The sequence below is a fragment of the Tigriopus californicus genome, chromosome 7 (genome assembly GCF_007210705.1).
Source record: "Tigriopus californicus strain San Diego chromosome 7, Tcal_SD_v2.1, whole genome shotgun sequence".
NCBI classification, from domain to species: domain Eukaryota; kingdom Metazoa; phylum Arthropoda; class Copepoda; order Harpacticoida; family Harpacticidae; genus Tigriopus; species Tigriopus californicus.
In genome coordinates this window covers 11,499,686-11,512,682 of record NC_081446.1, presented here as the reverse complement: position 1 = coordinate 11,512,682, position 12,997 = coordinate 11,499,686, and the positions used below count along the sequence as shown (strand labels likewise).

The 12,997-nt window shown below is 42.4% G+C and overlaps 2 protein-coding genes across 10 annotated transcripts; both read right to left on the bottom strand.

Annotated features, from left to right (window-relative positions):
- Positions 1-1,786: 1,786 nt before the first annotated feature.
- Positions 1,787-6,796, bottom strand: LOC131884002 (ninjurin-1-like). Of its 2 annotated transcripts, XM_059231623.1 has the most exons (3): positions 6,398-6,796; positions 5,559-5,670; positions 1,787-2,090 (listed from the first exon to the last, which is right to left on the bottom strand). In XM_059231623.1, the coding sequence occupies exons 1-3, from the start codon at positions 6,728-6,730 to the stop codon at positions 2,038-2,040; spliced, it is 498 nt and encodes a 165-aa protein (XP_059087606.1). In that variant the 5' UTR covers positions 6,731-6,796; the 3' UTR covers positions 1,787-2,037. The 2 variants fall into 2 exon arrangements, with proteins under 2 accessions (XP_059087606.1, XP_059087605.1); XM_059231622.1 differs by lacking the exon at positions 5,559-5,670 and having other exon boundaries at positions 6,398-6,782.
- Positions 6,797-8,688: 1,892 nt separating this feature from the next.
- On the bottom strand, positions 8,689-12,255 carry LOC131883735 (uncharacterized). 8 transcript variants are annotated; one of them, XR_009373640.1, is made up of 3 exons: positions 11,903-12,064; positions 10,778-10,986; positions 9,936-10,285 (listed from the first exon to the last, which is right to left on the bottom strand). XR_009373640.1 is itself a non-coding variant. In XM_059231277.1 (3 exons), the coding sequence occupies exons 2-3, from the start codon at positions 10,982-10,984 to the stop codon at positions 10,023-10,025; spliced, it is 489 nt and encodes a 162-aa protein (XP_059087260.1). In that variant the 5' UTR covers positions 10,985-10,986; positions 12,178-12,255; the 3' UTR covers positions 9,936-10,022. The 8 variants fall into 8 exon arrangements, 7 of the variants coding, with proteins under 7 accessions (XP_059087254.1, XP_059087253.1, XP_059087260.1 ...); XM_059231277.1 differs by lacking the exon at positions 11,903-12,064 and adding an exon at positions 12,178-12,255 and having other exon boundaries at positions 9,936-10,304; XM_059231276.1 differs by lacking the exon at positions 11,903-12,064 and adding an exon at positions 12,104-12,217 and having other exon boundaries at positions 9,936-10,304; positions 10,778-11,024.
- Positions 12,256-12,997: the final 742 nt, after the last annotated feature.

Below are 12,997 nucleotides of genomic sequence, written 5' to 3'. Positions count from 1 at the left end.
GGGCCGGATATCCGTCCACCACATTGTTTTTAAGCACTTCCAAGAACCCGAGCAGACAATGTTGGTGGGAAACCCTGGCGAGTTCGCCCCCAAAAAGTAATAACAAAACCGGCTAAATGCTCTTCCCACACCTCTGATATAACCTAATGTATACCGCGAGACAATCGAAACCGGATCAAGGAATCTACGTATGCGTACGTAAGCTTAAGAGCATCATCATTCAACACTGTAGTGCACGTTTGTCAATTTCATCGTCTAGCCAAGGCTCAATTTCCATATGCAGAGGCGTTCTCCGCATGGACACACATATTCGTGTACATTTGCAAGAGGTACCATTATCATCGTGACCCTGGATGACATCCATCACCGCCAATAAGGCAGTCGGGGGTAATTATCGACATGCGATATCAAGCGGAAAATGTCCACGGGATCTAATCACACCGTTCCTTCGAGATCAGTCAAATCAATCTGGAAGCACTACCAATCCAAGGCAAAAGCACACATTCGTGTTCGATTGTTCTGCACTTGTTCGTCTAAATTTGAACCCGGGGGGAGAGGAAGGGGGGGGGTAGCCTGCATTCAAAAACATGGTCGATGTACTTGTATCCGGCCGCAAAAAGATCCTTGATGTTGTGTACTTCTGAAGCGTTTGGAAAGATGTGACTGGATAAGTGTGGATTCTTGATTGATCACGCCAACCATCAAAAGTTCTAGTGTGCGATAAGTGGATCAATTGGGGTTTGAAATCACTGGCTATTTACCTCAATCATTGGTAAGTAAACGAGGACTTGCCTCGCGGTCAAAGTTCCGCCAAGAAACCACCCAAAGTCCAAGGGGATTACACCTCAGAGCAATTGATTTTCCATCAGAAAAAAGAATCGCTGATTCGGGCCCCACCTCACCATCAATCGATCCTTTACTGCATGGTCGACGATTGGGAAGAGTGCCATCATACGATCTATCCCAATAAAAGATCCCGAGGTTTTTGGGCGTTTTTCGTGGGGATGCTTGAGTATATCGTACGTACATATCAATGCAGACTTAGATTCGTTTTGAATCATTGCGAGTGGGTCGGTCTAGCAAGGTTGCATCAAAGAATGGTATGGATGCTGTTACTGTTGTTGATGACGATGATGAGGGTAGGTTGTTTTGACATCTGCTCCCGAATTGGGTTTTCGATATTCAAACTCCATTCGTGGGATATCCCAAAGTTCAAAGGATCAACACGACCACAATTACTACGTCAAATGCGAGATCGAGGAAATAATGGGGTTTCCAAATTTTCTCAATCTGAACAAATAAGCTCTTTTGGTAGGTCCTTCAGAGCATTCAGAAAGTCAAAACCGGAACTTTCAGGCGCAAATTGCTTGCGTGGTAGATTGGCATTGAAAATGGAGTATGACAATCGGAGGGATGAAATCAAAGGCCACCTTAGAATAACTTGAGTTGGCAGCCTGGGCATTCTTCAGGACGAATAGCTGCATGTGCGTATTGAATACATGACCATACCTACGTACGTACTTACGTATCTGACCCGTTCATCTGCACTGTACAATCTCGCATATCTTCTTGCCCTACAAAGAACCTAATTGGCGGATTGGCCAGTTCAATATGACTTCATTTTTGAGCTCGCGGATCCTCCTTGGTTATTGAGCGACCATCCCTTTGAAGCCTGACAATGGGCCCCAAATGTCACTCGTACGATCTGCCTAGTCCCAGTCATGGTCAGGTGACACTAGAGTGACAAGACAACAATGGACAACAATCGCTTCCCATGACGATAAAGTTGGTCTCGCTCGGTTTTGTATTCATAAAATTCGCAATCGCATTCGAATTCTCGCATGCACATATCAGGACTAATTGCCAGGGGATTGGTCGACGTCTGTGGCGTTACCCAAGGTATGGAGATTTGCTCCAGGATTGCCGTAGGGTCCGATTGGTGAGAGCAACACTGATATGACCACATTCAGGGCTGCCACGATAAACGAGAGAAGGAACAGGATCTTATTCCACTTGTGACATGTGTCCAGCATCTTCCTAGTGTTCAATTTCGCTTTTCCCACCAAGATCATGATGGCTCCGGCCACGAGCTGCAAAGAAAAAGAAACAGATTGACCACTGACATTTATTTAGCAACATGATTTATCGTTTTGCAGAGAGCAACGGCTTTGAACGTCAATGTGATTTGCTAAGTGCATCAACCAGATACCAACAACTTCATCATCGCACATACTTGGCATATTTATATATTTATGAACCAGGCGTTTGCTTGGTCGAGATACAAGGTGGTTCATAAAGGGCATCGTTTGCTTTGACCATTGGATTTTTCATCTCACACAGCACAAGCTGTCTCGAGCATTTGTCGAGATTGCAATTGAACTTCAAATGATTATGTTATGGTTCTGTTTTTCCCACAATGGTCGTCTTGCCTTGATTTGGTATTGAAGCAACGGTGTCCACTGAAAATAAAATATTTGCAAGACAATGTCAAGGCTTCTTCAACGACATCATTTGCTTTCCGTTTTCAACAAGTAATGTCATCGTAATGTATTGGTGCACTTTCATGCGCCACTTGTCAAGCACAATGATGTCACTCACATATTTGTGAGGTTCTATGAGTATGTCAAAAGCCGATTAAAATCTCAGTGTCACGAGATGTACTATATTCCACATCCACACGCAATCACAAGAAACAGTCAAAAGTTGTTCCAATATGCTCGCCGAACTTCCTCTTATCCAATTTCAACCTTAGACTGGATGGAAGTTCGGTTCCTTCAGGGGATACTCAAAAGTAATCAGTGGCGTATTTTCTTGCACGGAGGTGCTAAATGACGGCTCATTTTCCCACACGAAGTGGACGTGTCAATGATAGGCACCTGGAAACGCCCGAATCCCCACATCTGCCCGGCTACCATTGAAATATCATAGAAATTTAGAGTCCCAACATTTTTGTTGCGAGCTCCGAGCCCAAATTGGACTGTTTTACCCTGGTTTGGGAGGCCCATACGGCCCATACGAGCACGGATGTCAGCACATTTATGGTCCTCGGAATGAATCAACAGAACATGAGGCGAAAGTGACAATACAATCGGCCTGGTTAAATTTGCAGTGGAATGTTAATGGGAATCGGAGGAAAATTAATGGCGCGCGACTAATTCCAGAAAACCAGTCAATGAACTGAATACAATAAATATCTATTATTGTGCTATGCGGGGTTTAGGCTCAAGGTTGTCCGGGCATAAATCATCCACATCGGCAATGCACTCCGTCCAGCCAATTGGGACGTCGATCGGGACATGATATGGAAAAAATGCTCCGCATTCCAGCCGAAAATGCTTCCAAAAGCACTCCCTCCTGTGAAACCTACAGTATTTGAGCCGACACAAGATTCCGGGATGATGGTGGGCCCAGCTTCCTCTTGGTATAGAGGCTTGAGTTATGTTTTGGAGCCTATTCTGGACAGAATTGTAATAATTTACCAGCCCACACACTCCCCAAAGAGCGACATCCACGAGATCCGTTCATCAACAAGAGCTCCGACCTCGTCGCTCCGTCGGGTTCAGTTCATGAACTCGGTTTTTACAAGTGTAAAATGGATATAAATCAAGCACGCATGCACTTCGCAGGTAAGAGGCCTGAGACACACCTCCTACGCCTTAAATGGTGAAGGGGGGCGCAACCAGCCGGCAATGTGGACGGCATCAACTATCTAAAGTCTTATGAGGAGTTTTAAAGAGGTGCTTTGAACGACGATGCCCAGAACTTGAAGTTTGGGGAAGGACTGGAGGAATTTCCTATACGTTAATTGCATTCAGCTTCAAACAATCTTGGTGTTGGGTAACCCAATGTCCAGTATTTTCTACGAGATCCAGACTATCAGTCGAACAACCATTCCTATGCATGGTCTACCTGTCTATAATAAAACCATTAATTACTGCCTTGCCTGAGGCCCCGATGCACTCTCAAAGCCACTGTAAATTCATCAGCGTTCAGACAGGGTTGATCACATGATTGGGAGCATTGCCGTAACTATCAAAGACTAATGGTAAAGCGTGAATGTTCTGAAAAAGGCTCTTGACCGGAGTTTTCGAATGAGAAGTCCATGTTTTTCAACCAGTTCGAAGGAGCTAAGCCTCTGGCGCCAAGTAAACGATTCCAGTTTATTCTAAATGCATACGGAAAAAAGTTCATTCTGATGGCAATAGTTGTTGCCTTTTAGTTGTTATAGTTTCCTGAAGTGTTTCCGTGCAATTTTTTCCCCGGACGCCATTTTCATGGCGCCAATTGGCATTTACAAAGGCAAACAATTTCCATCCATGTGGGTATCCTTGACTACTTGGTGCCGGTCCTAATCGGCGATTTTGTCAGGAGAAAACATCAATTACTCCGTGGGGAAGGGCCGTTTGTATTCTTAACATCTGAATTTGGCACGGGAAAAAATGCTTCTTTTTGAAACGCCTTGACGCCAATTGACTATCTTTTGATGCGGGCGAAATCGCCATTGTTTGCATCATCCTCGAACATAATTGCGAGATAAAACGCTCTTCGAATTGATCTTGATAAAGCAGATGCCTTCCAAGGGCACGGCTGTTAAATTAGACAGGATTCCAGGGACAAACGAGCCCGATGATGATTGTTTTGTACACAAGAAACATGACTTAAATTTTACTTGGCGCTTCATTCTTAGTGTCATCCTAACGAGCCTTGATGGAGGAGACCAATAAATAACCCACGTCGGGGACATTGTTCCTACTATACGAACTTGAGCAGTCTCTTAAGGGCACATCAAAGCGTGTGATGGCCCTCCAGTCACATGCAAATCAACATTTTTCAATCTTATTGTACAACACTTTAGGCTGACTTGAGAAGAATTGACCATAAATTAAGGCCAGAGAGGCCAGAAGGAAGTGAGTTGTACGGTTTCAAGCGCAGAAAGAGCAATCACATTGGGAACTTCCATCCCGTCAAGTGGTTCATTAGCGGTGCAGAAAAATTGATCGTTACCTCCTCCATCGACATTCTGACCAATAACCGCAATCATCAACTGGGCGAGAATAGAGGGACAGCTACAGGGAGACAGAGCGACTGGGAAAAAATTCCCAAGGAGGCGTTTTTTGTTGGCAAATTGCAAATTACTCTCTTCTTCCGAAAAGTTAAGATCTCTATGGTAGCTACAGCACTTTAACCAAGTCGTCGCGAACGACGTCCATCCTTGAACACCATTCCCGAAGGTGACCAACCAATTTGATCTACAATTGTCGCAATCGTCCAGACCTTTGTGCCTGCGCCTGCGGATGGTACATCCCTCATTGCTGAGAACCTCAGCCTGCAAATTCCCTAAGGAAGTGGCATAAATACGATGCTTATGCAAATTGGCGTCAAACACGAGATACGTATCAATGGAGGGCAAATTCCAGAGCAAATGTGCTCGTCAGGCAGCCCGGTTCTTTTCAACCTCCTCCTGGTTCGTTGCCTCGTGACGACCACGACGACCAACCGCTAGGTCTTCCACCACGACCCTCACATATCAGATACGATTTCGGTACAATGGCTCATGCCTGATGTAGGTGTTACTGTTGAACGAGGTCCCCGCATTCCTTCCACCAAACTGCGATGACATGAGTGCCTATTGTCTCTTGAAATAATGACATCGGACGCTAGGATGGAACCCTGCAAGACCACACAGCACCATTGAACAGGGTATTGCTATCATGTGCCTTATCGCTTGACATTTGATCGGATTCCGAGATATTTCTACTGTACATAGATGGGCCTTAACTGTCAAATCGAAGAATATGTAAATTGTATCGTGGATTTGCATGGGGAGCATGCGAGGCACCAGGAAATGCTTGAAGAACAACGGCAATTGTACTTGTATAACCTTTGGCGTCAGTTTTCCAATTATTTCCTGCCGTTTCAACACGGCATCATGCCAGAGGTTTCAAGACAGGTTTTTAAAAATTAGCCACTCCCCTCGTTTCTAGTCAAAAAAGACAAGAACAATTGCTTTCAGAACCAAATTAGCGAAGCCAACGAACTCGAGTCTTAGAACTCCCAGACAGACCCATAGATCACTCTCAACTTCAAGTCAAGTAACATGACATGACGTCGGGGTTGGGGTGACACCAAAGGACTCGTCAAAGCCAATTAATATGACAAAATGGCGATCCTTCCCACTACTTTGAAGTGAACAGTGGGATATGTCAAATTATGGCGTCATTATCTTGTATCTTTGTTCATTGTACCACCCGAACTCCGCCTCAAAATATTGTATAGCGGTGAGAATATTTGGAGAGACCCATCCATAGAGCACCCACAATCGATTGGCATCGCTTTGACAGAAAAGACTTGACTTGCTCCCTCTTGAATTTCAAAGCGATTTTTAATGGCAACGTACCTGAATGATCAAGCATACGATGAGAAGGCCAGCTGCAAAAGCCGATGATAAATACTCATATTCGGGCCCATCGTTCATACTAGAAAAGGCCTCTCGAAGTTGACCGGCGTTTGATACCAACAAGGCCATATCCATGACACCGGTGGTTAACGTCTTGCCAGTGGTATAAGCGTGGACTTCCTTGGGGTAGAACTCGGATGAAACGGGAGAGCTGGATTCCAAATCCGCATCGTCGGTTGATGATTCATTTTCCAGGAGGCCCGATTCGTCAACGTGATCAGGTGCCATTGCTTCACTGGCGAACTTCGAGTACAAATTCTTACTGACGCTCATCGGAATCTAACACTCATTGCTCAGGTGGCATTGGATTTTCAGCTGTGGATTTTAACCAGGCGATAAATTGATCCGTAGGGTGGCCAAAATCAAGAGCCTTTTCGGAGAAGTTTAGGTTTTCGTTTGTGTAATTCGCAAGTATCGTGATTAATTCTTGGTACATTTCGATTTTGTTGGGCTCATGTTCTAAAACAAAACATCGGGCTAGAAAGAAAATACAGAGAATGGGAACTTAAAAAAGAGGTTAAGAATTAAACTAACAAACTAGCCTGCTTTGGCCAATCAAAAAGATCTCCAACGCTCAAAATTGTTCGCCATGAATAAAAACTCAATAGAAACTGTGATGTAATTGCAATAAAATGTCCAAGCAGTTGTGACTTATTAAAAAACATTTAGCCTGAGAGCACATCTCGTACATAGCCTCCTATACGACTATTCATCGCTTCATAAAAAGGAATCTGCTTGAGAGAAGATCTGTTGCATAATAATAAATCGCATCTAGACGATATTTCACTGATCGTTAAATTTGACTATACTCCGTCGTTCACCGCTTTCAGGCTTTGAAACATAATAGCATTGATTTCCTTTAAGAAATGGATTCCCTAATTTTATTGATGAGATTTTTAATATTTTGTTGCCCAAACTGCTCAAAATTGTAGGCATATGTGATCAACCAGTGTTTTTGCATAGGAAATTGCGCATACGAGCAGGCCTCAGGAAATTCATGGTCCATCAAGGAGAAGGCAAGATCTTACTCGCAAAACCAAAAGACTGGGTGGGGGTTCAAATATTCATCTTGTCATGTTGTACGGAAGGTAAAAAAAGCCCTAACAAAGGGAAAAAATAACATGGAAACAGACAAGGATCGAAATGAGAAATGACCACTTGTTTGAGGTGAAAAATATTGCATAAATGACAAAAGAATTGGCCGCCATAACAATTTAACGTGTTTTTTCGATTTTTTTAAAGGTCCATTCATCACCCTGAGAGAAAAATGAACCAATTTGTGCCAAGGGAGCAAGCTTGTGCAGAAATAATTAGATTAACATTTCATTTTGCATCAGAATAAGATTTTCAACTAAATATATTGCATATTTCTGCAAAACATGCTAACTTGCACCTAAAGAGGCACTGAAGAACGTTCTTTTGAATTCTGAAAGAATTCAAAATTTTATGAGAATTGCCTATCTAAACCTTGAAACCATGCTTCTGATGAATTTAGAGTGTCAAACTCACTTTTTGCATACAATTCGAATAATTTAATTTGATGCGTAATATCGTGGTAATTTAATGCTAATGCATACATGAAAAAGATTAGCTCTCATTCAAGTATCGGAAACAAGTTTAAAGCATAAATGCAAATTGTAAGAAACTCCCAGTTTTTTGAACGGTTTAGTCTGGTTTAAGAGTCAATTAGGTATAGAAACAGGAATTGAGACTAGGAAATGCAACTCAAAGGGTATCTCAAGGCATAGGATAGAAACGAGTTTCATAAAATTGTGCACACTGATGATCTCGAGGCTCTAACGCTATGCAAAGGGATTTGAAGAATGAAGATCTCATCAGAGTAGCAAATCATACCTGTATCAAAAAAAATCGCCTCTTTCAAAGAGTGTGGTCATTCTTTATGGTATTGCAGTAAAAAGTTATTTTGGGTACAACAATGCCGGTGCAAGGGCTGAAATAAGAGTAACTACTCGACCGGAAAAAGGAATACAACACCGTTTTTTATCAAACAAGCACCTCAACTGATTCATAGATGTCGTGATAGCAAGCAATTTCGAGTAAAAGAAACCTTCTTTCGATTTTTCAAAATAACCTGCAAATTGAAGCTGTCTTCGAGATTAATTTTTGTATATAGATTAGCTATTGTGAGGAAGAACATTGACTACTGGGTAGGGTGAGGTTTTAAACCAATCAATTAGTCATTCATCGATGACTTTTTCCTTATACCTAACAAGAATTCACTCTCCATTCAGTGTATTTTCAATAAATACAATAGTTATCACAAAGATCATCATTTACTGATTGACAAAGTTCCTCCTGGTTGAAATTTCATAGGCGATTTGGACGATTTCGCAGAATTTGACTTCAAATCCGAATCAGAGTCTCCTAAGGTCTCATTGTCTTCGGCAACTTTCGATTTCTTCTCTTCGACATCTTCCTGATTTGGACCGCTCGGTCTCTTGTGAGGGACACCTTGAGGAGTTTCACCAATCATGGCTTTAATCCTCTTCTCATGCTCTTCAGTCTGAGAATCATTCCACTCTTTGTACTTGTCAGTTTTAAGAAAGTCTTTGAAATCTAGTAATGTTTTCTCCGCCGCTTTCACGCATTTGATCACGGCTTGGAGTCTTTCTTGCTGGGCTTCAGGGTATCCAGAGAGATCGTCTTGATTGAGGTTTGAAATCCTGAACTTGCGACAAGTCTTGCTCAGCTCCATTTGCATCATATTCATGTTACTCTTCAACATGCTTAACTTTTTTCTATCTTCTTGTGCATCTGGATAGGACGAACCGTTGGGCGGGATGACTTCTGGTTCGGGTAAGGGTTTCATGGTTGTGGTAATCTTATGCGAATTATCTTTGGGCATCCATCCTCCTGGAGTCCATTGCAAAGGACCCGAGGACGAAGGACGTGGACCAGCCGGTTGGTTTGGGGTCCGCAATCCCAATCCTGGCCTCTTAGCTCCCCCTGGTGGGACAGAAGACCCGGAATTTGCAAAGTCTAATGGAAGTTTATTAGGCAACACTTCCGAATGTGGCTCTGGAAGCTCTTTGTCTTCTTCATACCACGTTTCAGTGTCTTCCTCAGGCTTAATTGGCCGGTTCCCAGGGGGAGGGATACCACATTGGTCTAACAACCACTGAATGTGATGATATATTCGCATCAACGTATCTGGATGCTGATGATCCAGCCATCTCAAAACATCTGGTGGGGTAATCACAAAGTTACCGGGCATTTGCTCGCCAATGCCGGGCTGCGTTGGCCCTGGTTGAGGAAGCCTTGAAAAGCTTGGACCTCTCCATTGTGGCATTCTGGGTCCGGAAAACCTGGGACGTGGCCATTCTCCCCCACCAAATGGGGGCTCCTCAAAACTATTAAAATTCGGATTCCACCCCCCTTGATTTGCAAATGGAGGTCGTTCCATTCCTCCACCATACTTTGGACGGGGTCCTCGAAAGTTCATAATGCTGAAAGACAACTGAGATTACATTTGATCTGGCACCAAAGTCTGAATCACGAAACGATTGGGGCGTGTATTATGACTTTTTATTACTGCAATGAGAGATCACTTTCGTTTTTTAGACTCGCTCAGATAATCAGGCAACTCGCCATCTTTCGAGCGATCATAAATAGTCATGCGTTTGTTTTTGTAATCACTAGGGATATTAGCAGCGGTTGTGTTATGCAATTCCAAACTGGAGTGTTCCACTTGCCACTCCGTGCCTTCCGGGTTCTTCATGGCCAAGACGTGATAGATGCCAGATCCAGTTGGGCCTTTGACCGGAGTTTCTATTTTAAAAGAATTGTCCGTTTTTCGAAAGACTTGGTCTTGAGACAAGGTCATTTTCTAAGAGAAGATTCCAGAGAGAGGTAAAACTTGTTCGTTATTATAAATTGCATGAGCTCAGCTAGGGGTTCTCAAAATTGAAGGATGTATTCCATGCATTTCGGTAGAGAATATATGCGCCCAAAAGAAGTTCTCTATTCCATTTTGAAAGCTAAAAATAAAAAAAACCGACTTGAAACTTTCAAAAAAAGTAAACTTTGTCTGGCCCTTAACAGTTTGATCTCAATTCATTAAATTGAACAGCTTCCTAACAAACATTACTTTCTTCTTTAACAAGCCAAAAGGGTTTAAGGACGATCTTTGAAAAAAAAGCCAGTCGACCATGAAAATGATCGAACCGAAACCTCAAGTATAGCTTTCTTGATTGTTATTTTACATGGAGAGAGTAAGTTAAAACGCACCGGAGAACCGTTGTTTTAAACAAACATGATGAAAAAAACATTTTGCCACTCTCTGAAAGGATGTTTCATTACTTGATCAATAATGGGCACGCCCAAAACGAACGTGGCTCCATCATGGCGCCGTAGATGACGAATGGAGTTCTGGTAGTAGGGTTCACGGGCAAAATTGAGAGCTGTTTCTCGCTTTGTGATGTAGCCAAACCCCAAAACAAAAACTCCCAAGCCCATTGAGGTCATGGCCATGAAGTGCAAAGGAATCTTGTTGATGGCGTTGTTCATGGCTGGGAAATGGCACCAAATGCTTGCTTGCCAGATCACACTTGGAACAAATTAAGTATGGAAATGAGTGAATTTCAAAGGTTTCAAAAATGGCATTCAGGCAAGCAAGCATTGCTCTGGAAAGGAACTTTGACCGAATGAAGCCCGCCTATCTAGTGTTTTCAAGTTGCTTAGAAAGAGTCATTGATGTTTAAACATCGTGTGTTGAATGCAAAGGAAAAGCAAATTTCTTCACGTGAAAGACATTTCAAGATTACAAAAGAAATAGAGGCTTCGAAATTCCTAGAAATAACTTATCAGGAAACATCGTATTGAAGAGCAATATTGAACTTTTTGTTCCGTTTCATATTGAACAGATGGGGATTTCCTGCCCAGAAGCCATGGGAAAAAAGACGTAAAAGCACCCCTTCATTGGCGGTGAAGGATGTTCCATGCTTCAAATCATTTGCACAAAATACAAAAATCGATCAAAATTGAAGACTCGCAAAGGCGCAATTCATTAGACTTGTTGAAACTCGACTAATAGAAAACTCATTCAATTTTTGATAGCAACTTGTCAAGACTCTTTTCATTGAAATGACTCAGTAATCTCTGAAACATCGCGAAAAACTCGAGTCTTCTGAGTCATCTTTACGACGCTTGACAACCCTAAACAAGGCCCATTTCAAGTATTCCTAGTTTGCCTTGACCATTTCTAAGAATCTCGAAACAAACCACGGGGGGAGGGAAGAAAAAGCTTTCACACAATTTCGAGGTTCATTTTCTGGTCAAATACTAAGAGATGCCATTTCAGGAAGGCAATGTAAGGCATGGAATATGGAAGATTGATTTTGAGGCGGAGCTTTCAAGCTGAATGGACCACATCCGGTTCGGCCTAAACTTTTCCAAGTCGTCTCCAACTCAGCTACACTGATCTACCTTAAAGTACGATGTTGATTGGTGTGGAATGAACGAGAATGGAAGCAATTTGGGAACGATTAAACTCTTCAATGTGATTGAGTGGCTTTGAGTCTTACTCATCCAGTGTTGTTGTTGTTGTTGTGATGGGAAATTTTAGGTAAATGTCAAAGAATTGTGGACCTGGAAATTGTTCGGGTTGAAATTTAGGGACTGACTCACAGGAAAATTATTATAGATCAGCCCTTTCTGGTGTATTTGGGGGAGATTGATATGGTCCAAATTTCTCAATGTACTTGATAACAGTCGGAATTGGGGGGTAGATGGATGAGGTTGCTCTATTTTCTCGGATTTGCAGTGAGTGTTCAAATTTCTGTGGTATTTAACTTCCCTTTCTTCTTTCAGCAATCTACTCAGGGTGGCCATTTTCAAGGCAAAGGCAAAATTTCAAACGGGAGAGCTCATATGAACTCGTCACCTCTGGCTCGTTCCAAATTTGCGCTTTCGGTTGTATAATGCATCTCTTAACCCTTGTTAAATATGATGCGAATACTATTTGCTTGAGAGTCGTAGTCGTACATTCGCCGATCCGTCTTCATAACTTGAGGGAAATTTGCCAAAATAACCCTCGGAAGTTCGAACTGTTATATGGTAGTAACATTTTGGACAAAATTATTGGCATGAAATTCCAAAACTTTGACCTTGAAAATGACGATTTCTGTTCACTTTGAATTTCCCATCTCTTTCGCCTCTTTATTTTGACACCGATTGCATTACTTGACTTTATTCGTCCGCACTTTCAACCAAGGGTAGTCTTTGCTCACATTTAGCTTTCCTTTTGTGACGTAGCGCCGCCGAATCCCAATTGACTTTTAAAAAGGAAATAACTTATTGCTGTGTAAATGTCTCCCTTGCATTCAGCTCAAGGGCTATATTTCTCGTTAATGAGCGGGGTTCGCAAAATCATATTATACCAAAGCCATTGATTGACTCGATCAATCTCCTTGAAATTCACGATTGATCTTCAATCTCTTTTTGGGGCTCTTGGTGGATTTGTCCCAGGTTAATCCCGTTGAACCTCTTATAATATCATGCACTGAAAATATTTAGGAATTT